The 22,081-nt window shown below is 38.9% G+C and overlaps 1 protein-coding gene across 13 annotated transcripts in view; it reads left to right on the top strand.

Moving 5' to 3' along the window:
* Positions 1-22,081, top strand: part of DAB1 (DAB adaptor protein 1) — a 440,923-nt gene that overhangs the window by 310,184 nt on the left and 108,658 nt on the right. For 12 of the 13 annotated variants that reach the window (XM_051801374.1, XM_051801333.1, XM_051801395.1 and 9 more), the window contains one exon: positions 14,709-14,908. In XM_051801374.1, coding sequence (XP_051657334.1) covers positions 14,842-14,908 — 67 coding nt within the window. In that variant the 5' untranslated portion in view covers positions 14,709-14,841. Of the gene's footprint in view, positions 1-7,767; positions 7,871-14,708; positions 14,909-22,081 lie in introns of those variants that run through there. The other variant, XM_051801313.1, reaches the window with a different exon arrangement.

The following is a 22,081-nucleotide window of genomic DNA, read 5'->3' as shown; positions in this document are numbered from 1 at the left end:
GATCTGTCTCTGCTCGTGGTGCTGCCTCCAGAGCAGGTTCATTCCCTGTGGGCAGACCCAGCCAGCAGCATCGATCCTCCTGCTGCTGCTCCTGCCAGGGCTGCAGCATGAGAGCAGAGTGCAGCATAAATCACAATGGGACATCTCTACTGTGTGTTCCTTTTAAAGTCATCAATCTGGGGAATATAAACCCCTGTCCGGAACACAGACACATATCCTTTCGTGTCTATTTGAACCACAGGCTGTGTTGCAGGTGTTCTGAGCTTGCCCTCACAGCCCCTCTATCATCATCTGGGGCAGTACAGGACTTTGAGCTGGCCTCTTTGCAGGGAACTAAACTGGCAAGCAGTCCTGCCTTCTTCAACCAGGCTGCTTCTCAGCATGTCCTGGCGCTGAGTGTATGTGGCAGCAGAATTTTCTTCCCACATGGTTAGTTTGGTCAGATGAGCCCCGTTGATTGCCTTGCCAACCCTGCCATCCTGCTTTCATTGGTGCTGTACCTGAAACCAGCTGGTTCAGGTGTGAATGTGGTACTTTGTTGTGCTTCTGAGGTGATGTTAGATCTTCAGGGGTGTACAAATTTGTGGGGAGGACCAGAGAAGATGAGAGAGAGGCATTTTTCTTGGCTGAATGTCACATTTCCTAAGGAAAGTCTTTGGCTCAAAGACTGTGCCTCTGTGTGGTTGGTTGGTTGTTTTATTTACTAAAGTAGTCCTTAATAAAGAAGTATTTACTAAAGTAGTGAATGCTCTGTGAGCATTCGGGGCTCAAGACTGTGTTTTGTCTTTCCAAACGCTTTTTGACACTGTTTTGACACAAATGGATCTGAAAGTCACAGTTAACAACTAAAACTCCTGTTTTTCTTTCCTGTCCTGTTCAGTCCAAGTCATGTTTGAGAGATAGTTACCACTGCCAGACTCATATCACTTATTGCTGAAGTAACTTTTGCAGGAGTAGGTGCTGAAAGAATGCAGCTTGTGAGCTGAATTCCACAAGATGCTGCAATATGGTTGCTGTACACCTGTGTTGCGTCTTTTTCCCTGAATGTTACTACACACACACACAAAAATGTAAATTACTGTTACAGAGCCAAGCACATCAGTAAAGAAATGCTAAATTTAACATTGTCCAGATGGAAGGTAACAGAATGCAAAGTTGTGTGTGCAGTGTACAGAGTAACTTCTCTTTGCCATAAAGTCTTAGTAGGAACATGTCTGTGCTGGAGGATCAAAGTCAGGAGTGAATGATAAAGGCAGTCACTGTGGGAAACTTCACTGCTTAGTGAGCAGGGGAGGAGGAGGAGGAGAGTGGGATGATCTCATGCCTCAGGGCAGCAGGACAAGGTCCTGGAGGTTGATCTGTGAGTGTCACTGCTTTTGCTGTGTGTCATGCAAGATGTCAGCTCTGGCAGATAGAGTTTGGTGTGGTAAAGTTATAAAGAGCTAGAAAGAGAATCATTAAGGGAAATGTCAGGCAACTTTAACAACACATGATGTTACTAAACACCACTATAATTAACCCAAAATGTATTGACAGTAATCAAAATAGCAAAATCTCTTCAAAAATGGCCAAAAATACTAACAAAATTATTGTAACAAACATTAGTTTTGACTCAAATTTTATAGGCATGTTTTGGGCTACTGCAATGTGCACATCTTTGAATAGATTACCTGAGTTTATGCATTAAATCCATTAATTGTAGTTACTGTGTAGCCACATGTAGCTTCATGTACCTATGAACTACAAGTATAAAGTGTTTTCTGTGACTGGTTGAAAATAAATCCACAAAACTCTTATAAGCATTGTTTGCAAAAGAAGCAATATTTTTAGACAGTGAAGTTTTCTTTGCCAGTGTGGTACCATGTCAACAGGGGTTTTTTGTTTGTTTGTTGGGGTTTCTTTAGTTTTTAGTTGACTTTATCATTAGGCACTGTTCTGTACTGCTACTATTCCCAGTGTAATAATAATCAATAATCTACCCTTCTCTTTTTGAAAAAAATATATCTGAAGGTGTAACACATTATGCATGTCTTTTTCTTTTATGAAAGAAGCACCTCTATGCTCTTACTAAAATTAAAGAATATAATGTGTCTTAGGCTTCTTAAAATCTAAGTAGGATGAAGAATTCGCTGCAGATGATCCTGTGGAAAGGCTTTGCAAGAGGAGGGCAATCAAATAGGGATAATTAGAGTTACTATTTAAATATGCAGAAAGCAAAAAAAGCTTATCTGGAAAAGCAGAGTGAAGTTATAACAGCATAAGACTAATGTAAGAATGATATGCAAGCAATAAAATCACATCTCCCTGACTTCGTAAGTACAAAATAATAAGCAATATTTAATAATGGAGACTATAATAGTCTGGGTTATAAACCCAGTGGTATGTGATTGTACCATTAGCTCTTACCTGAAGGGGATAGATTGGTTTAACACTGATAGAGTGGAGCTGCGTGAGGATTACAGGCATTTGGAATGTGTTTGCAGTAATTGCTGAAGATAATCTCTGAGCAGTTAACTCAGAATAATGATACAAAGTTAGCAGGATGTCTGTTCTCGGATTTTACTTCTTCCTCTGAACCAGCCTGAATGAGTGAACACCTCTGAAGGAAGGAGATGGGACTCTTGCTGCTGGTGTGATTTAAAAAGGTTTGCTGAAGAACAGCATTATGTGCTATTAAGAACAAATCCTGCTTGGCAGAGAAATGGATAGGATGGTCTTCAAGTTCTTAATCATCCCTGATTTTGTAACTCTGTCATTATTTTCATTAATTAACTGGAGTGGGTAACACAAACATCATACTTCTTCCAAAACTAATATTGCTGCCTGCTATTTAGTCTGTGGAACTGAAAAAAAGCCCAAACCAAACCAAGATGTTAAAGTGACACACAGGCAATAACTTCATTGAGGGCGTATTTATCCCAGCAGTTTTAATTGGCCATCGTCTGCAGTCTCACCGTATTGTGCTGAGAGCCTGTCTGGTGTCACAAGCTGGGCAGAGCCAGGTCTGCCTCATGCTGGGCATTGGGAGGAAGGACTTGCTGGAAACGCTGCAAGTCAGAAGCTGGCATTCTTCCCTGGGCCTCAGCTACAGGGCACGTGGGTGCCAAGGGTGCCCTGCTCAGGAGCCGGGGGCCTGACCACTGGAATTCTTCTGAGTTCCCCTGGCCCTTTCACAAGGGCTTAACCCAATGGTCCTGGCTGTCTTCCAAGTGCAGTAATTAAATTCTGCATTCCTAAATTCCCTCTCCTTTTAATTGGATTAGGTTTTCTTCACCTTTTGGCTTTAAACTCAGCTGGCAAAACAACTAGTTTTCATTGTAGCAGAAACTTTATTTCAGATTAGGTTATATTATCTTTGAATATAAAGTACATTGTTTTAAGTGTGCCAGATGTTTCAGGAGAGCAGTGTACAAGGGAGACCAGCATTTTACTTCTATTTTTATTTGACTGTACTAAAGGACACTCATTTGATGGTTATTCTTGTTTACTTTCTCAGTTTACAGGCCTTGTTGAGACTGTAGAATCAAAGACAGTTTATAAGAATATTTTAGATCTTTGCTGCATCGAGGAAACCTTTTGTTTGTCTCTCTGTGCAGCTTTCATCTCTTTTGTGTAGTCAGTGAAATCTAGGGCATCACTGGAAGTTTAGTCTTCAGTGTGTATCCAAATGTTCACCTGATCACTGAGATTGCTCAGTACTTTGCAGAAACCAGCTTGTAAACAATGGAATCTGTGCTACATCTCCCCTAAAATATGGTTTGGTTTCTAGTGTGCCAGTAACTTCTGTTCATGTACTGAAGCCTAAATAATTGATTTTTCAGTGTGTGCCATAGCACAGCATTTTAAAACCCAGGCTGCCTTGTCAATGCATATTGTGATTCTGCACATATTTTAATTAATGAATGGAGATATCCAAAAAATGTATGAAGTAATGAGAGTGAATACGTGGTTTAAATCTGAGAAGGTAATTTCTGGACAGTACAAATCTTTGCTATGGATAAAATTCAGATTAGTTCACTGAATGGTTCACCTGGCCCTAATGATACCTAAATTTAGAACCTGTGAGCACCACTGCCCTGCAATCAGAATATGTTTTGCCCTGCATAAAATGGAATTATATTAGTCAATTTGCATTAGCCAAGTCTGAAGTCTGTGTCTGGTTGGATTTAGTTGCACTCTGCTGATGACAGGGCTCTGTTTGGCTTTTTGTTTGACCTGGATATGTGTATCTTTCTTAGTGCTGTCAGTCTTCTCTCATGTTGCTCTGTGTATATTCCTGTTACAGAAAATCCAAGAGCCATAGCCCTTTATTAAATTATAGAGTACATTTCTTGTGCCTGTAATATTTACCTTTGGGCATTAGGACTCTTTTTTCCTAGAAAATAACCTGGTAGAGGATTTCGTGGAAGGTTCTTTGTCTAACCTCTCTGAAAACTCTTGAAAGAAAAAAAAATGAGAAGACATCGAGGCATGTCTGTGTGAAAGTCTTTGGAAAAAAAAAATTAGTAGTAATGAACACTTCTGCCTCCTTTTCTTTTTAAATTAAGGAACGTATTTCTTTTAAGTAATTGCACAAAAGTATTCTAAAACCCCACCTGTGTTATGGACTGTAAGTGTGCTTTCTATAGCATTGTGCCCCCTTTCTCTGTATGAATTCTAGAGGACAGCTCCAAACTGACATAAAGACTTTTTGTTTTGGACTAGGTTTTGTTGGTATGCAGGGAGGGTGGGTAAACCCAGCACCCTCTCCTTCATCCTTCTGGAGGAGGATTAATCATGATTACAGCTGCAGAATAATGCAGATCTTTGCTGCTAGGGCTGGAGAGGGGGAAGGGATGGGCAGTAGGGAGAGCAGAGGACATCATCAGCTGTCTTGCCTTCTTCCCTTCCATGTGCCCCTCCTGCCCTTGGAGGCACCATGGTTAATGGAGGAATTGCAAGTAGCAGATTTTCAGGAATTGTTTTTCTTCTGTGGACTGAGCTGATCCCCTTGTATTTCAATTTATGCTTGCTGTCTGCCAGAAGCATTTCTTGACTTCATGTGCACTCTCCCTTACTACAGGATAAAGCACAGGACTGTCTTTACTATATGAGAGCGGTCCATGTTAAATAAAGGCACAGATTTGCTGTTGCCCATCCTACCTTTCTTTTTTTTTACTAGCTAATCTTTCATGCATCTTATTTTTTTTCCTTTAATCTAAAGGAATACATTTAATTTACCAGTAAGATGCACACACACACATACACAGAATTTTTGCATGGATTAGTTGTTTCCTTGATGAGGCATTAGGCAGTGGATGCCGAAATGCTGCTGGTTCAAAGGCACACAGATTTAGACCAGTGACTTTTACTGTGTCTCTGTAGATGGCCCCTAAATGCCTTGCAGGTCAACTGTTTTTGAAATGGATAGAAATGTGCTAATTCCTTCAAAGTAAATCAGAAGGATTATGACATCTAGGAAGAGGAAACTGCCAGACAGCTCCTGAGCAATATAACTAGGACTGACCCAACAGCATCTCTAAAGCTTCCAATAAAATTGCCTGAGGAGTCTGCCAAGAAGCCAGATGCTGCTGCTGGAAAAATACCTTCTGTAGCTTGGCATTTGTCCTGTAATTGCTTCCAAGAGAGAATAAACTGTAGCATGACAGTAGAAGGTGAATGGTTCCTCACTGCACACTACTTGGGTGATTTTTAAAAATGTTTAGAATATAAACATGGTTTTGTGATGCATTACCACTCATGCAGGTCTTATACTCATTTAACTGTTTGAGTTATCAAACATATCTTTTTTTTTTTTTCCTTTTTCCCTGGACATTTTAGCCTGGCAGCAGTTTGGTTTTTCTTTTTCCTTCTTTTACAGGGTCTCTAACCCAGGATCACTTGGGCTTTGATCCTGTAAGTGGGTGATATGGTCACGTAGACCTTTCCAGTTGCATGGTCATAGCAGAGTGGAGATCAGTGTGTTTCCTGGTATGGATGTTGCTGGGTGTGGAATTACAATACAGCAAACAACACCTGGCCCAGACAGTTTCAAGGGTCATATTGTCATGTGCTTTTTTTCCCTTTAGTATATTTTCCAGAACTGTCTGATATTATTCAGAAACACTGCTCAGTTTTATCCACGAACAGAAAATGTGTGGAACCTTCTTAGGGGAGATGCTTCCTCCCTTTGAAAGTGTTTAACATTCTGACTGATAGAAAGCAGAGGCATTTGTGGAGCAGTGTATAACAAAATCAGATACAAGGCACTGCAATCACAAATGAGATGAGAACAGATAAGTGAATCCAAGAAAATTATTTATGGTTTGAAATTTCTCCAGTAAAATCTAACAGCTGTTCTCAAATACTTCTGTTTGATATTGTGCAGGAGCCTGCCCGCTGTTCATCTGGGCATTCCTGTGGGATTACCTGCATGAGTGACATTGCTGGTTTGGAGACTGGAGTCTTTAAATGGACTGGTCAAAACTATTTCTGTAGGTAAAACTCAGAATCACAGAATAGCCTGGTTTGGAATGGACCTTAAAGACCATCTCGTTCCAACCCTGTATGGGCAGGGACACCTTCCACTAGACCAGGTTGCTCAAAGCCTCATCCAACCTGGCCTTGAACACTTCCAGGGGTGGGATGGGCACAGCTTCTCTGGGCAGCCTGTGCCAGGGCCTCACCACCCTCACCAGGAAGAATTTCTTCCTACTCTCTAATTTAAACCTACTCTCTTTCAGTTTGAAGCCATTCCCCCTTGTCCTGTCACTAGATATCCTTGTAAAAAGTGTCTCTTTCCTTCAGCCTCCCTTCAGGTTCTGAAAGGCCACAATTAGGTCACCCATTTACCAGACAATTTAAAATAGTGATATTTGTCAGTTGTGGAACAAGAATGTAAACATTTTTGCCTGTTAGGGTAAATTCATACTTATAGTCTCAGAAGTGTTTTGCTTTTTCCCCTTTGCTCTACTAGACAATGAACTTTCGCATAAGGCAGGTCATTGAGTTTGGTGTAATAAATCAAAAGTCCATTCACAGCAAGGTGAATTCCTCTGATTAGCTTTCCTAATACTTAACTGTCAGGAAACAAGGGCTGAGTGTTGAAAAGCAGCAGTGAATAAAGATCTGACATAGGGGCTTTTTGTTGCTGTTGACATTAGGAAAGTTTGCTTTGCTTTGCTATAATGTCAGGAAGTGTTCAGAGAATGGAAAGGCACAATGTACAAGTCAACTCATGTGACTGAGAAAATCTCAAAGGGACCTGAAAAAGTTGGTGCAAAATTCACATCTGTTAAGCAGGTTAGTTTAAGGCATCATTCCAAGCTCTACTTCAGATTTCAAAGTATAGCTTAAGTGTGTAGGTATAGTGATGTTATTTTATTTAAAATGAATGAGAAGGCGAGTCTCAGTTCAGTCTCACTTGCCATATTAAGAAAGTCATCTTGAAATAAAAAAAAAATAGCTGAATTAGGATATTTCTATAAAGGACAGAAGATGAACAAGTTTCCTTCAACTTACTGTGCCACTTAAAAACATGCTGAGCTGTCCAGGATGGGAGATGTTTAATTCCATAACCTTTTCTTCCAATTAGAATACACAGATTCTGATTGTGAGGAATTTGCATTTCAGTATGAAATGTGGTGTCTGACATTGCTTTTACCTTCTCCCTGGTGATGTTCCTGACTGCATTCTTCTCCCTTTCCTTCGGTGTGATGATTGCACCACCGCACTTTAGTAATCATTTAACAGCTCTAATTACAGAATCTGTGATCCCGACTGTGTACTTTGTCCTTTTTGCCTTCTTAGTCTCTGTTCCTTTGGTGTCAAGAGGATCACAAAAGAGCCGTTCTTCTGCTTTGCAAAAATAAATTCCAAAGGCCCTGCGTTGGTAATGTACAGATTTGCATTTTCTTGTCGCTTTGGAGTTAACGACATTGAATTTTAGACATACAGGGGTTGGTTGGTCTGGTATTGTTTACATCAGTCACGCCGGCATAACTTCTCTGACACTAATGCAGATACACCAGCATAAAATTGGTGTAACTCCAACTCCATTAAAATCAATGGAGTTACGCCAGTATAAGTCAAATGTAACGCTATTGATTTTGTGCTGGTGTGACTTTATTGACTTTAATGGAGGTGAGGCAGTTTGCTGCTGGTGGGACTCGGGTCGCAGGCGGGCTGTGCCTGGGCAATGTGTCTGTAGCAGGTGTGAGTTCAGTTTCTAGTTTGCTCTTACACAGCATTATCAGAAATTCTTTCTCTTTTCTGCTTCAGGGTCAGCAATGCAGCAATCTGGGTGTAGTAGAGTCTTGGCATAATGCAGTTCATAGAGGAAAAGCATTTAGGTAATTAAGTTTCACTGAGCACAGGGAATCTCTAGTCCCGTCTGAATGACTTCCTCTGTTTTCTGGTAATGTAGTACCAGAGGAGTGATGTGAAGTTTTTTAAGCCTGTTCCTTTCAGTGGCAATGCTCTTTTTGATGTAACACCCTGAAAAAGCTTACAAATAGCACTTTGAGTGGAGCTTTGCATCTTGGAGCAGAAAGTACACTTAAAGGAACAATGAGTGTTGTATTTATACCCCCAGCACAGAGGGGTTTGTTATTAGTTTTCAGCTCTCTGGGCTGGAGTTGCATTCCCTGCTACACAGGCAGAGGAGATGCAAACATGAGCCTTGGGATCGCTGCCTTCCCGGGGTCTGGCAGGACAGTCCTGGGAAGTTTTTTATGTCTAACCTTTTCCAGGAGCAGCTTATTTCATTCAAGGCTGCAAATACCCTGGTCCGGCAGAATTACATACTTTCTCAAAGGTTGGACTTGACGGTCTTGGAGGTATTTTCCAGCCTTAATGATTCCATGATTCTTGTGGAACTGAAGGCTTACAGTGATGCCACGACTGGTTTTAGTGACTGCCATTTCCATTTTGATTTCCAGCCTTTAATTTTTTGCGGTTGTAGATTTAGGGTTTGATTCTCTCCCTTCTAACCTTGTAAGACTCCTGAAAGTGATGCTACTCACACTGCATGGTATACTTAGCTCAGTATGTATGTATATATAAAAAAAAAATGTATGTTATATATATGTAAAAATGTATATATATATATATATATATATATATAAAAATATTTTTCTGTTGGTCTTTAGTGACTGACTGAAATCTAATGGTTTTCCTTAAAAGTATTTGAATATTCATTCTCAGATAAATTATGAACATGCATTATGTAGTTTTTTTCTGAATCCAAATGGCATATTTTGAAGTATTTAAAAAATTCCATTTAAGCAAGCTCCATGTCTTCTATTTTGCCTTTGTTTCCTGATTGCTGTCCTCCGTAATATAAAAAAGAAAGTGTAATATTAAAAGGACATTTTAGCAATTCCCCATTTTAAATGTTGGTGAAATCAATTCATTTCTTTGAAAAACATCTTTTTAATCTGGTCAGCATTTTCTGTGAGTAGAAAATTCATAGCACTTCTGGTGAATAATTGGTGAGGTAAAGTGCAATGTTCACCACTATATGGAGTGATTTCCAGGAGGAATTTCAGTAATTATTCCTGCCATCATCGGAATACTAATAAAAATCTTACTTTAGAAATATTTTATATGTCAATTTTTTTCCAAGATGCTCTTCTAGTAGTAAAGCAGCTTCAAGGGTGCTATTTACCCCATCTGAGGAACTGGGTAACATACCTGAAAGATGCTGTAAAAATAGAATAATGAAGAATGTTGTAAACCACAACAAACTTAAATATAAAATATGTTGTTTGCCTTAGTTACATGTAGGGTTTTTTAAAAAAAAAGAGCTTCTTGTTTTCAGCAGCTAAGAGAAGTATTTTATGAATACAGTCAACTATAGCAACTAAATGCAAAGGGAAATTAAATGCTGTGTTTTGAGTACTAAGTAGTTTTCTGATGTTAGAAGAATTAAAAAGGGTTATTTGGAAGTGTTGTTCTGGAAGACACTACAGACGCAGTACAGAAAGCATAATAAAGCACTTAAATCTCCTTCCTGTGTCTTAATATATAGAAAATCAGAAGTGAGAAGGTAAATGCTCTAGAGCAAACAAAACTAAGTATGAGCTATGGAGGCAGTTGTGAGTCTTTGCAGACTGTGTAACTTTGGGAGATGGAGGGAGAAGCAGGATGCTGAGTTCCAGAGGAGGGTCCATATCTGCTGAGGGAGTGAATTTTTTTGTAGAATCTCAGTTTGTGCACGTGAACAGTAAGATTCCTTCTACCTTTAGAGGCTGCAGAAATACTAGTAAAGAAATGGCAGGAAAGAGCAAGGAGAGAGAGTCATTTGACTTTGTCACTAGAACCAGTGCATTGTGCTGTTCTGTGGGTAAATGGCAAAACTGGAGGAGAGGACTGGCCCATGCAACAGCCTAACAGAGATTGTTTTCTGTTCCAGGGTAACCAGAATTTTAAAGCTTGCTCTGGCTTAGATTTTGCTGCTAAGCACATTATAGAATTTGCTGTAACGAAGTGTCACAGAGACAGCTTCCCTGTTTTCTTTTGTTTCCTTCTCATTTTCTCCTCTGTGTCAGTATCTTAAGCTCTCTCTTTTACCTCATCTTCCTCTTTTTCTGGTTCTCACTTACAGGCCTTATTAACTGCAGTATATCAGTGAGGTTTGGATCAGTCCCTTGGGTTTCTGTTTGGAATTAGTGTAGTGCCTGCTGTAACAGATGAATACTCTCATGTTCCCGAGCCTTGACCATTGGGGAAATGAGCTGATGAGTACAAAATAGTGTGAGCAGCATCAGAGAATTCATGGCCTTCTCTCCCTGGAGGGTAGAAAGAGCACTGATGGCAAGGATGGGTTTTCCATCGTCTATTCGTGTGTGGTCCCACTGCAGTTCTCTGTGTTAGGCTTTGTGGTCAGATGGGAAGTGAATGAGTAACATTTTCTCCCTGGATTGCAGTCCTTTATGCTTGAACTGGTTTTAGTTTTCCAGAATCACATACTTTTAAAATAATTTTGTCACTTACATTTTACCCTTTCAGTATGTTGGACTTTGTTGAACACTTGCAAAACTATGGCATCAACATGATTATATTGGGTGCTTTGAAGGAAAAAAAATTGTTTTCAGGACTTCAGAGCCATAAAAGCCAAGAGCTAAGGATGGTAGCATGGCTTTTGTTTTGTCAAACCAGCATTTGGGAGGTACTATCCTCTTGTCAAATCCCACTTTGGGGCTGTGGAAAACTTAAATACCTAGGGAATGCCAGGGCTTAGTTACAAATCCTCTCTAAGACTGCTTTTCTTTTACATAAGCAGATGGAAACTGGTTTCAGGGGAGGCAACTTCTTAAGTTTTGAAGCCCTGAAGAAAATTAATTAATTCATGTATTTTAAAGCCAGAGGGGAAGTATTATGATGGTCTGGTCTGACCTCTTTCATAACTTGGGCCAGGGAAGTCTCCTGATAACACCTTCATGAGCCTGCTCAAGCCTGGTGGAAAAGACAAGTGATTTGACAGAAGTCGTTGTTTTACAAATGCATGGGGGAGGCAAGTGGAGCATGGGACTACTTTCCCCACACATAAAGGGTCCAACCTGTGTTAATCCTAACTGCAGAGAATTTATGGAAATATTTTTTCACTGAGGCTTTAGGTTTCACGCTGGCGTAGGAGTAATAGAGAACACAGGCTTAAGACTTCTCTTGGAATTAAAAGCCAGTTAATTCCAGAATGCGCTGATTGTGTTCCTGCTGTAGCCACTTAATAAGGCCACAGAAAATGTCAGTATTTTGTTAAAATTAAGAGCTCTGAATCCTCTTTAGGAAAAGCTGAGGCATGCACATAACATTGTAATAGCCAGAGCAGTAACAAGGCACACAAGAAGATCGTTAGAGTGGATACGTGTAAGATGATGGATTTTTTTTTTTGGAAACACAGCTAACAAAATTTTGTCTTCAGAGCAGGGAGAGAAATGTGGCAGAACTGATCAAAGAAAATAGCATCTCATTGATAAAACACATGCTGCAGTACTTCCCACAGTTGGGAGACTGTAGTGTTTAACAACGGTGACCTAGATTGGAGGAGACAATAAAAGCTGTTGCAGTGAAGAGCAGATTGACTGCCATTCTCATCTGGGTAATAAACGGCTGAAATATGGACAGTGCATGGAAGTTTACTAATGTGGCTTACATAAAGACCTATACTTTTGGAGGAATTGTCTCTGTAGCAAATTCAGTTTGAACTATAGCTTGCATCTGACAGATGTTTATGTGCTCCTTTACAAAGATACCTATTACTTTATTCAAGGATCTATGAGCCTGTGAGAGTATGACCTGATTAGGTTTGAAAGCAAATCAATATGTGAACCTGTCCAAAAATAGACATGCATTTATTTTAAAAAATATTACTCAGTAGGATAGCCACGAGGGGATATAGCTTTTCTGGAGAGTTTCAAATGAGATAGCAGTCCTATGTTGTTACTTTAAAATATTCAGTGCCATTCAGATGCTACTATTTCCTGTTGGAAGGAGCTGACAACAGATGACATTCCTGATGCTTTGTACCCACAGCAGTCTTCTAAGACATTAAAACTTGCTTAACTATGGACCCTAGTGGTATTTTGTATTTCTTTTGAATTTATCTTTTTAATAAATGGACCTGTCATAAATATTTTCCTTTTGTGAATTGGTTCATGTAGAGTTATGTAGTTAACCTTTAGGTAAATATAAATCTAAATTCTCAAAAAATAAACTGTCAATCCAACTGTGACTTGAGAGATGCTTTAAGTAAGTGCCATTGAGCTGTAAAGGCTGATGCATCCCTACTGTGCTGTAAAACTAAATATTATTAAATTGGGTTGCATGCAGGGGGAGGGGAAGGAGATGGGGGTTGCAAGGGACATCTGTTCTCTGCCGCGCTTCTCTCCCTGTTTGTGGGGGGATTTGAGGCGTAAGTGAAGAGCAGCTCTGTCTGCAGCCGGGTGAGAGAGTTCCCTCACAGCACAGCTCTGAGCTGTGCTGGGGCCCATCGTGCCTGTGCTTGGGAAGTGTCATCTCCCTGTCCGTGGACCTGGCCAAAGAGCACTTCAGATCCTGGAAGTGTCACTTCTGGAGCTGTTATTCCTTTTCCCTCTGTGATCAGCCTTCATTTGCTTTGTCCTTTTCTGATGTTTTCCTAACTAAGAATGTTAATCAAAATGCTGTTAGTTTATTTGGGTCTATTACACCAAGAAGGTGCATTTGGCAACCACTGCAACTCCAATTTGTACGTTGGTTTATTTTTCCTCCTTTTTGCTATTCGGCATTTATTCAGATCCCATAGAGGAGGAACAGGGAATTTTGTATTTAAAAATCAGTTCAGCAGATTTTGAAAAGCTATCTTTGAATATTCTATAATACACAGACAGACTTGAAGAGCTTATTAAAGAAAGCCCCTGACACACTTCAGCAATATTAAATCACTTCAGACGGTGCATGGCAGTGTAATGTTACTGAAGCATTTTAAAATGTTGAAAGAACCTGGATTTGAAAGTACTGGTGGCTTCACAACCCTTACTGTGAAAAGTGATTTAAACTGTCAAAATTATTTCAGTGTTTGCAGTCTGTTACTTTCTTAAATGACAAAGAAGGGACACTAGTAAATAACTAACTGCAGTTAATCTCTGACCAGCTAACCAGCTGATATGCTGGGTTAATATCTTTATTAAATGCTTATTTAATAAGTGGGCAGCTGTTCAGACAGGCCAGATGGACTTCACTGTAATTGTGCTAATAATGAGAACTTTCTCACAAAAAGAAAGGGCAATAAGAAGATCCATTTGGTGAGGGAACATCATGACAAATGGCTCCAGGACAGTATGGTCCTCTGCCCTCGACAGACTGCCTGGAGTAGGTGGGTCATCCTTCAAAGCAAGAAGGACCAGCAGTAAGAATTGGAGTAATTTTTTGCTTAGATGTTTATTCTTTGTGTGATCTTTGCCATCCCCAGTCCTGCCTCCCTCATACTGCTCCAGCACATTTCTGCTGTGGGTTCACAGCTGGTGTATTTTTGTATCTCCCCAACAAACACATATTATGTAAAACTGTATCTTGCTCTCTAAATGTTATCTTTTTGCCCTTATCCCATTTATTTTTCATAGGTTTAATTAGCAATTCTCAGAGTTCTTTACAAGAAAGATTACTAGATGGGTGTTAAAAATTACAGCTTTGTTTGCGTGGAGACAGATTCTTTTATACTGGAAACATTACCATAAGCAAGAGGAGTGGCAAAGTATGATGTTCTCAGCATGAGCAATGAATACATTTTTCATTTGTCTTTGTTCAAGTAGAGAATGAAGGCGCTGAAAGAGCACTGGAGTAAAAATCTGAACTTGCTATCTGGCAGTATGTTTATACCTTGGAATTGTTGCATTTAAGAATTGAGTCCTTGCAGAATTTTTTGCTTTTGGTGACATTTCAAGCTACTTCTGAGATCATAATCTTTGACCTCCAGCTGCTGGTCCAAAACTACTGGTCTTTTGTACATCCTAAGTAGTGTCTCTAGCCTGTTAAGACATAACAGATAAGCCAAAACATCTAAAATATAGATGTTTGAGGCTAGTCAGAGATAACTGTGTTTAGGCATCCAAAATTGTGGACAATTGGCTCTGTAGATGAAGAATTTTATGTTTCTTCTTCAGTAAGCTTGCAATGGTTTGCCTTTTTTTTTTCCTTTTATGTTTTAAACTCAGAAAATGACTGTTCCTTTTTGTTTCCTTCCTTAACAGCACTCGAAAGGAGTGAATGAGATGAACTGTTTGGGTTATAGTATCTGAAAGGCTAAATTATTCTCTTGGAGAGACGTTCTAAATGAGCCTGACCGAGATCCTGGATCTGTGTGAAGAGGACTAAGGATATAGGATGTCAACTGAGACAGAACTTCAAGTGGCTGTTAAAACCAGCACAAAGAAAGACTCCAAAAAGAAAGGTAGTGACTCATTTCTCTTTATTTGTACATGTTTTGTACTTTAATCAGCTCCTACATCAGCCACCTTTTATGCATCTGTGATTCTTCTGTTATCTGTGCACTCAGTGAGAGTGGAATTTGTTACGCTCAGTGGAACTCTGGTACAGGAATATGGGTTTCAGTTCTCTGACATCAAAATACCTCATTTTGAAATATACCTGAAATGTGAGAAAAAACTTACATGTTATTTATGGTTCACAAAAGGAAATACAATTTTAAAAATTACCCTTAACAAAAGATAACTCTTTTTCCGCTCTTGATAAATACATTTTCTTCTAAAGGCTTTTTTTTTCTACTTTCTTTTGAACTAAGCAGAACTTAAATGCACTTTCTGTTACTGGAGGTTGAATCTTGCTGACACTTTGTGAAGTTACAGAGAACTCAGCAGCAATCTGTAGAGATTTAATTGTAATCTGCTAAAGGAAATATAAACAAGGAGGAAGAAAACTCAAAATCAAGGAGAAGCTATGGATAAATGCATGGTTGGGTTAGATCATATTTGTATTTACAATTTTGCCTCTGATTGTAGGGCAGTTCTTTGGAGTGATAACCATGAGAAATGGACTGATATGAATTTGGTGCTTTTGCTTACTTATTTTAGTGGGAATTTTTATTCTTAGATTTTTATTAGTATTTTTATTGCTTATGGTTTTAAATACTGATGAACTTGGAGCCCAAGACCTTAATTTCTAGTGGTAATTCATGTTGTTCTGTGTAGCCATCTTTGATTTGTTTTTTAAACCTGTACGTAAAATTGAGATTGAAAACAGAATTACTCAAATAAAAAAGTAAAACAAAAAAGAAAAAATCGTACTAAATAGTTTTGATACCTGAGACAGCAAGATTTGAACTTTCATGTGAGCTTTTGAGTTTGGCATTCTGTATCTTTCTGTGGGTGTATAATTTAGCCATTTATTCTGAGGATTGTTTACTTCTTTATAAGACAAAAAAAGTTCTCATCTTTTCTTATATGTGTGTGTTGTGAATTTTACTCATTGTAGATAACTGGTTGAAATTCTGGGCAGATATAACGTTTACTGCAGCAGTTCTACCAAAACATTTACTTGTGTTTACTTTAGCTTTTGTATCTTGAATCTCTATATTAGAATTTGTAAGAGACACAGCAATTAAAAAAATTCAAGTGTTTGTTTGGGAAGATGATTTAGAAACCTTATGACTGCTCTAGGCCTAAACTTACAAGGAAAAAGTGATTCATTTAAGATAAAAAAGCTGTAGTTGGCAAGGCAAAAACAGGGGAACTTTGATGTAAATTAGAATGTGATCTAAGAGAGATTTTTAAGGCAAATAAAGAAAGTGGTTTAGTTGTGCGATCATTCAGGTTTTTGGGGCAGGCAGGAAATTAAAAAATGTCTCCTTTTTAGTATGGATAACATCTTTTTGATGTGTGCCATCTATTTTTTTTCTTCTGCTGGAGGGTGAAACTTTCGAAAGCAGCAAACAACTCTTTTAGGAACTTGATGTTTATGTTGATAAAATATTCAGCATCCAAGTTCTGAAAACACTTTCATAAATCATAATAACTGAACACTTCTCTGCACAGAATCTGATTCTATCCCCCAGATGGAAATTCTGAGAATTACCTTTAGTGCTGAGAGGGAGTATAAAATATGTTGTGTGGCAGTGATCAGAGCTCCCTGCAGCAAGTATGAGTGTCTGAAGAGCTGGAAGGGACAGTGTAGGGCAGTTGCACATCTGCAGGATTAATCTTGTTCTGTATTGTCTGTGCAGTCTGAGTGCATCTGATCACATCAGCCATCCCAGGGCTCTTACATAGACAAGGTACACAATGCACACACTGTTTGCCATTCAAATCCCACATAATGAGAGTCAAAAGAAACTTGTGTGCTCATTTACTTACCATTGAGTTGTATGCATTTGCCTATATTTCAACAAAGGAGCCCTCCATGAATGATGGACATGTGAAAAACAGGGATTTTTTTTTCCCCTTTTTTTCTTAAGTTCATTAACTGTGAGCAGTGGCAGGTAGCAAGTGCTAACATGAAGTTTCTAATGTTGCTAATCAATGAGTTTGATTATGCAGTGGAACTAAGTATTCCCAAGATATTAGTCTTTGCTTTATAAACAGAAATTTCAGCTCTAGTGTTTTCCAGTGTTTTGTTGTACTTCTGCAAGATGCATGCAGGCATCTCCATCTGGAGCAGGGGTGGGCCTCTTTTGCTGTATTATCTACTGTTTTGGTGGTTCTCCTGCTTTCTGCAGTTCACAGCACTGCATGGAATGTCTGTCCCACAGATATATCCCACGCTGAAGATCTGGGGTAACTGGAAGGGGATGAGGATTAGGATGGAGTTAGAGCATGGGACAGGGTTCTTTCTTTATCTAAGCATAAGTCTTCAGTGTAGTGTCAGCTAAATCTTTAGCTCTCTTTTTGTCTGTATAAGGATCTAGTAAGCTAATGTTTCTTATTCAAAGTGTTGAAATAATATGAGGCTTAATTCCTAAGATTTGTAAAGTATATGAATGTAAAGTATGATAAAATGTCAGATAAATGGAAGCAGCTTATTTAAGTACAATCGCCGAAAAGAAAATTATGGTTATTCAGATGATGTGATTTGTACATTTCTGTTATAGTGCCTATCTTGAGTTAAAACCACTGTAATGTCATTAGTTAACAATTTAATAACCTGGAGAGGTTAGAGGGAAGGTCCAGGAGGAATCTCATGATTAATGAGTGAGTGTGAATGCAAAGTCCTGCTGCTGGGATGGACTAACTCCCTGCAGTGGGGTGGAATGTGTGTTTGAAGTTCCTTTAGGGTTTCTTAGAACTGCTTTTAGGCTCTATTGCATTGGCTATTGACTGTGGGGTGACAGGGAAATAGTTTGATTTCTGCTGAAAAGGGGGCAAATGACAGTGGGCATGCAAAGATTTTACCAAATATTTCTTTTATGTTCTGGGGACACATCTCTTTTTGTAGTCATATGCAAAGCAGTTCTCTCTGAAACACTTCTCTTTAGACACAGAGTTTTTACAGCCCTGAGCTTTCTAGTCACAGTCACCTCTCCTGTCTCTCTCAGCTGTCATCTGAGTTGGTTTGTAGGACAATATCCTGTTCCAACACTAAAGGGTTGTTACTACGGGTAGGACAAAAACATATATACAAAACCCTCTCAGAAGCTGCTATTTACAAAGTTGCAGCTGAGAAACTCTTAATGTACTGTAGGTAAGTTCAATATTAACATGATAATATCAAACTGTAATTTTGTATGTTAACATTATCACCTGGATAATCTTAAAAGTAGGCAGTTGAAAAATCAAGTATGAATTTTGCTTTTTATTCAGTCAGTATTGATCTTAAGGATCCAGAATTTGATGGGGTCTGGAAACACTGCCTAGTCATACTCCCAGCAAGGGGGTCAGAGTTTTAGCTGACTTGGAAATACAGTTATAGAAATGGAGGTGAGCCAGGCACATCCCTTCCTCCTCAGATTGTCATTTTTTGTTCCCTGTACTGTGAAGATTCTTGCCATTGAAGGCCCATGTCTCACCCTGACCTCTACAGCCCATCCTTTCTACACTTTATTCCATTTTTTGAGCTTGCAGTACACTAGATGCTATTGGAGGAGATTATATTTCTGCCATCCCTCACCTCCAGCCCTAATCTTCGTGCCACTCTTGCTGATACCTGGTAGTAACTTTATTGTAATTACCTTTTTTGAGAACTTGCTCACATTTCAAAAGACTTCCTTAAGAGGTTTCATGTTGCTCTCTAAGTGGAAATTATGACAAATTCTCAGGAGATTTAGAAAGCTCTAAAGCTCTATTTAAGGACTCTTCTGTGATTTAGGGTTTGTGGGGTTTTTTTGAGTTTGCCAAAAATCATGTGTTGCTGTAGCATTTAGAGATCTAATGATACAACTAATGCTCTTAAATGCTGATTTTATTTCATTTGTTTATGTCATCTGGTTCATTAAGAAGTGAATAAAAATTGTGTGTCTGTATCATTCGAGATAGGAAATTAGAATTTTTTATTAACCAAAGTTGTTACAAACATAAACCATGTTTGTCTTGTAGTACATGGGGGAAAAGCCATTTTATAAGTGTGTATGGATTATTGAATCAAATTGAAAACATTTACTTGAGCCTATCAGAATTAAAATTGATTTAGAAACCTCTCCGGGGGAAATGTGTTGCATTGATGTTGAATTCACACTGATAACTGCCTTGGAAAATCCCTCCTTGAAAATTAACTGGAACAGTAAAACTAAAATGGGATGTCAGTGGAGTGAGCCAGGTTACCAAATTTTAGTGCAGATCTTCACCTGCTCGGGGGAGGGCAGGAGACTTTTCTAGACATTTAGTTTCTTCCCTTTGTGCTTAAATTCTGTAATTTTTCTATTTGAAGCTTAGGGCTTTTTTGCGACATCATTTCTCATTGTATCCCCCATAGTAAGGCTTTTGAGTCAATTTTCAAAATGACAGGGACTTTTAAAAATGGTAACAAATACAGAGAGGAGCTTGGGCACGTTGACAGTCAGCATCATGATTGTTGATGCTAAGGATCCCCTTGGGTGAAATTCCCCTATTTAATGGGTTTCCACTGAATGTGTGGGAAGCACGTGGCATCTGGAAGCAGATTTTACAGCAGGCCGGGCGCCAAGCTGAGGATTGCTGTAACTGGCCAGTAGGAACAGGAAATTCAGAGAGGGTGTGATGTGCTAGGTCTCTGCTAGAGCTGGATGTCTTCTCTTCTTGTGAGCTGGGCACTTTGTTCCAACTGGATGAATATCCAAGTTCCGAAGCCGTGCTTGAGGAGGGAGAGCTCAGGGGGCTGGTTAATGCCAGGTAAGGAATTGCCCCTCTTGCACTAGGAGGGCAGGAGGGGTTTTTCATGGTACAGCCTTCTTGGTGGTGGGAGATCTGAGTTTGATCCTCTTGGGATCAGGATGGCAAAAAGCTTAACTGTCCCATTTTATCTCTCCTGATTAAAAGGAATGAAGTGGCTCCAGGACCATTCACGTCTGTTGGATTGGGCCTCTGGCAGAGTCACATCTATTTCCTGGATCTTTTAAACACTAATGAGAGACTGGGGTCTGTCTAAGTATCTAAAGGAGAACCTTTGCATACCCAAGAGCAAAACTCTAGTCACACTAAGATCAAACAGGAGGTACCTAGTTAGTTTAAAAGCCTCTGGGGGAGGCAGCCTTTAAATGAGGTTATGTTTTGTCATTTTCAGTTTTCATCATAGGTGCCTAATGCTACCCAAGTCCTGCTTTGGGCTTCTTAGACCTCATTTGAATCTAGTCTTTGGATCAATCATTGCTAAATTTGAGAGAGGAATGGAGGTTTGTGATTGATGTGAAAGTTACAGTTTTACTGACACATGGAAATCTCGATGCACTTTTTACAACTTCATTTCCAGATTAGAACTTGAGTTTAAATTAATAAGTGCTATGAACAAGAATGGTGGATTATTTTTTTAATTATTTAATGTTAAAACAAAATATTGTGATCAGCTAACAATAATGAAACCATCATCACTGTAATGAGGCATTTCAAGTTGTCAGGTTGGTATAGGTTCATTTATTTTTCTGATTACATAGCTAAGATTCATGGAATCCATGAAAATTCAAATTTGATTTAAAGAGTAATGAAAGAAGGGCACAGTCAGGAGCTTATTTCATTGACGGGGAGTGGATTTGCTTTGTTTCCTTGTAGTAGCTATGAGGTTTTCAATAATTTATAGATCAAGTAACAGCACCATTAATTGATACACTAATTGTGTCCACATGCCTGCCTTTAACAAATCTCTTCTGTGAAATGATTACTGACAATATTAATTGCACATCTTTTGAGTCTTGATATAAGTTATGAATTCATTCGCAAGTTGAAAGGGGGTGGGAAAATCATTAATTTTGACATTGTGTAGCTATAATTAACAAGAGTTATCCAATAACCTATCATCAATTAGAGAGCTCATGAATTGTATTTTAAATACCACGTACCAAAGGGGGGGGGCTGTGGTTGTTAATGGAATTGTTAATTCTTTGGGGGTGATAGATGTTGTATCTTGTTGTGGTTATAATGCGTACTGTTGTTTGTAATTGAGAGAGGGATATGACTGAGTTAAGGTTGGGGCTCTTGTTACTTTGCTGCTCCTCGGTAGAGGAATCAATAATCTGTTGAATGTTAAGAATAAGATTTCTTGAAGGCTTCTTTTATAATTTCTCAATGTTTTAACAGTTGTCAAAGCCTTTCAGTTGAAACTAGTAATTAGGAGCTTAATGCAAAGCATATTCCACAGAGGATTTGACTCATATAACAGTCATTAAATACAGGTGGGTGTTCCTGTGCTCCAAGGCAGGATGTAGATTGGGAAACCTGCTGGTTGCTGGCAGTGAGGATCACCTATGCATCCTATGTATCCCCCTCAGCCTGTGCTGTATGTTGTTTCTGGCTTCATCCTCTTATACTCTAAAATTACATCTGAGATTTGATTGAAACCTGGAGAAGGTAGGGCTGGGACTGGTAAGGAGGTAAAACTTCCAAGGAGGCAAAAGAAATTAATTTTCAGGGAATTTTTTTCTCCGCTTGCAGTCATTGAAAGGCCTGAGCAAAATTCGTATTGAGACCTTTGTAAATGAAAAGTTTTGTTCAGAGAGTTCAGGGAAGAAAATTCTATCATGTAATGAATAACTGAGCAGGAGTGACCTAATTCATCCAGATTAGTAGCTAAAATACCTCCAGAGGTTTGGATTAGTAGAAGTTTCCTAATATGGCTCACAGAGAAATACTCTACAGGGACAAGTATGCTGATGGTGATAATGTTTTTGTAGCATTCTTCATCCGAAGACATTTGCTTGCCTAATAAATATTAATGAGTAACATTTCTGTCACCATTTTGCACTACATGCATTTGAACACTTCTACTTTTCTGAAACATTTTGCCTTTTCTATTGACGTTATAGTTAGTTGCAGAATTTCACATACAATGCAATTAAGCGTTACTGTGTAATGCAAGTTAAAGGTATCAGCTGTGCTGATAACTGCTCCCATTTTGCTGAAGGAAAATCAAAGTCAAGTAAATTTGGAATATTAGCTTCATCTCAGCAATCTTGGAAGCATTAAGTTGCTCACTAATTTTCCCTGAAATA

This window comes from Manacus candei, unplaced genomic scaffold (assembly GCF_025592945.1).
Source record: "Manacus candei isolate 608988 ecotype Guabito, Panama unplaced genomic scaffold, ASM2559294v1 h1tg000005l, whole genome shotgun sequence".
Classification (NCBI taxonomy): domain Eukaryota; kingdom Metazoa; phylum Chordata; class Aves; order Passeriformes; family Pipridae; genus Manacus; species Manacus candei.
The sequence above is the reverse complement of the archived record's forward strand: the minus strand, read 5'-3'. Positions and strand labels throughout refer to the sequence as shown.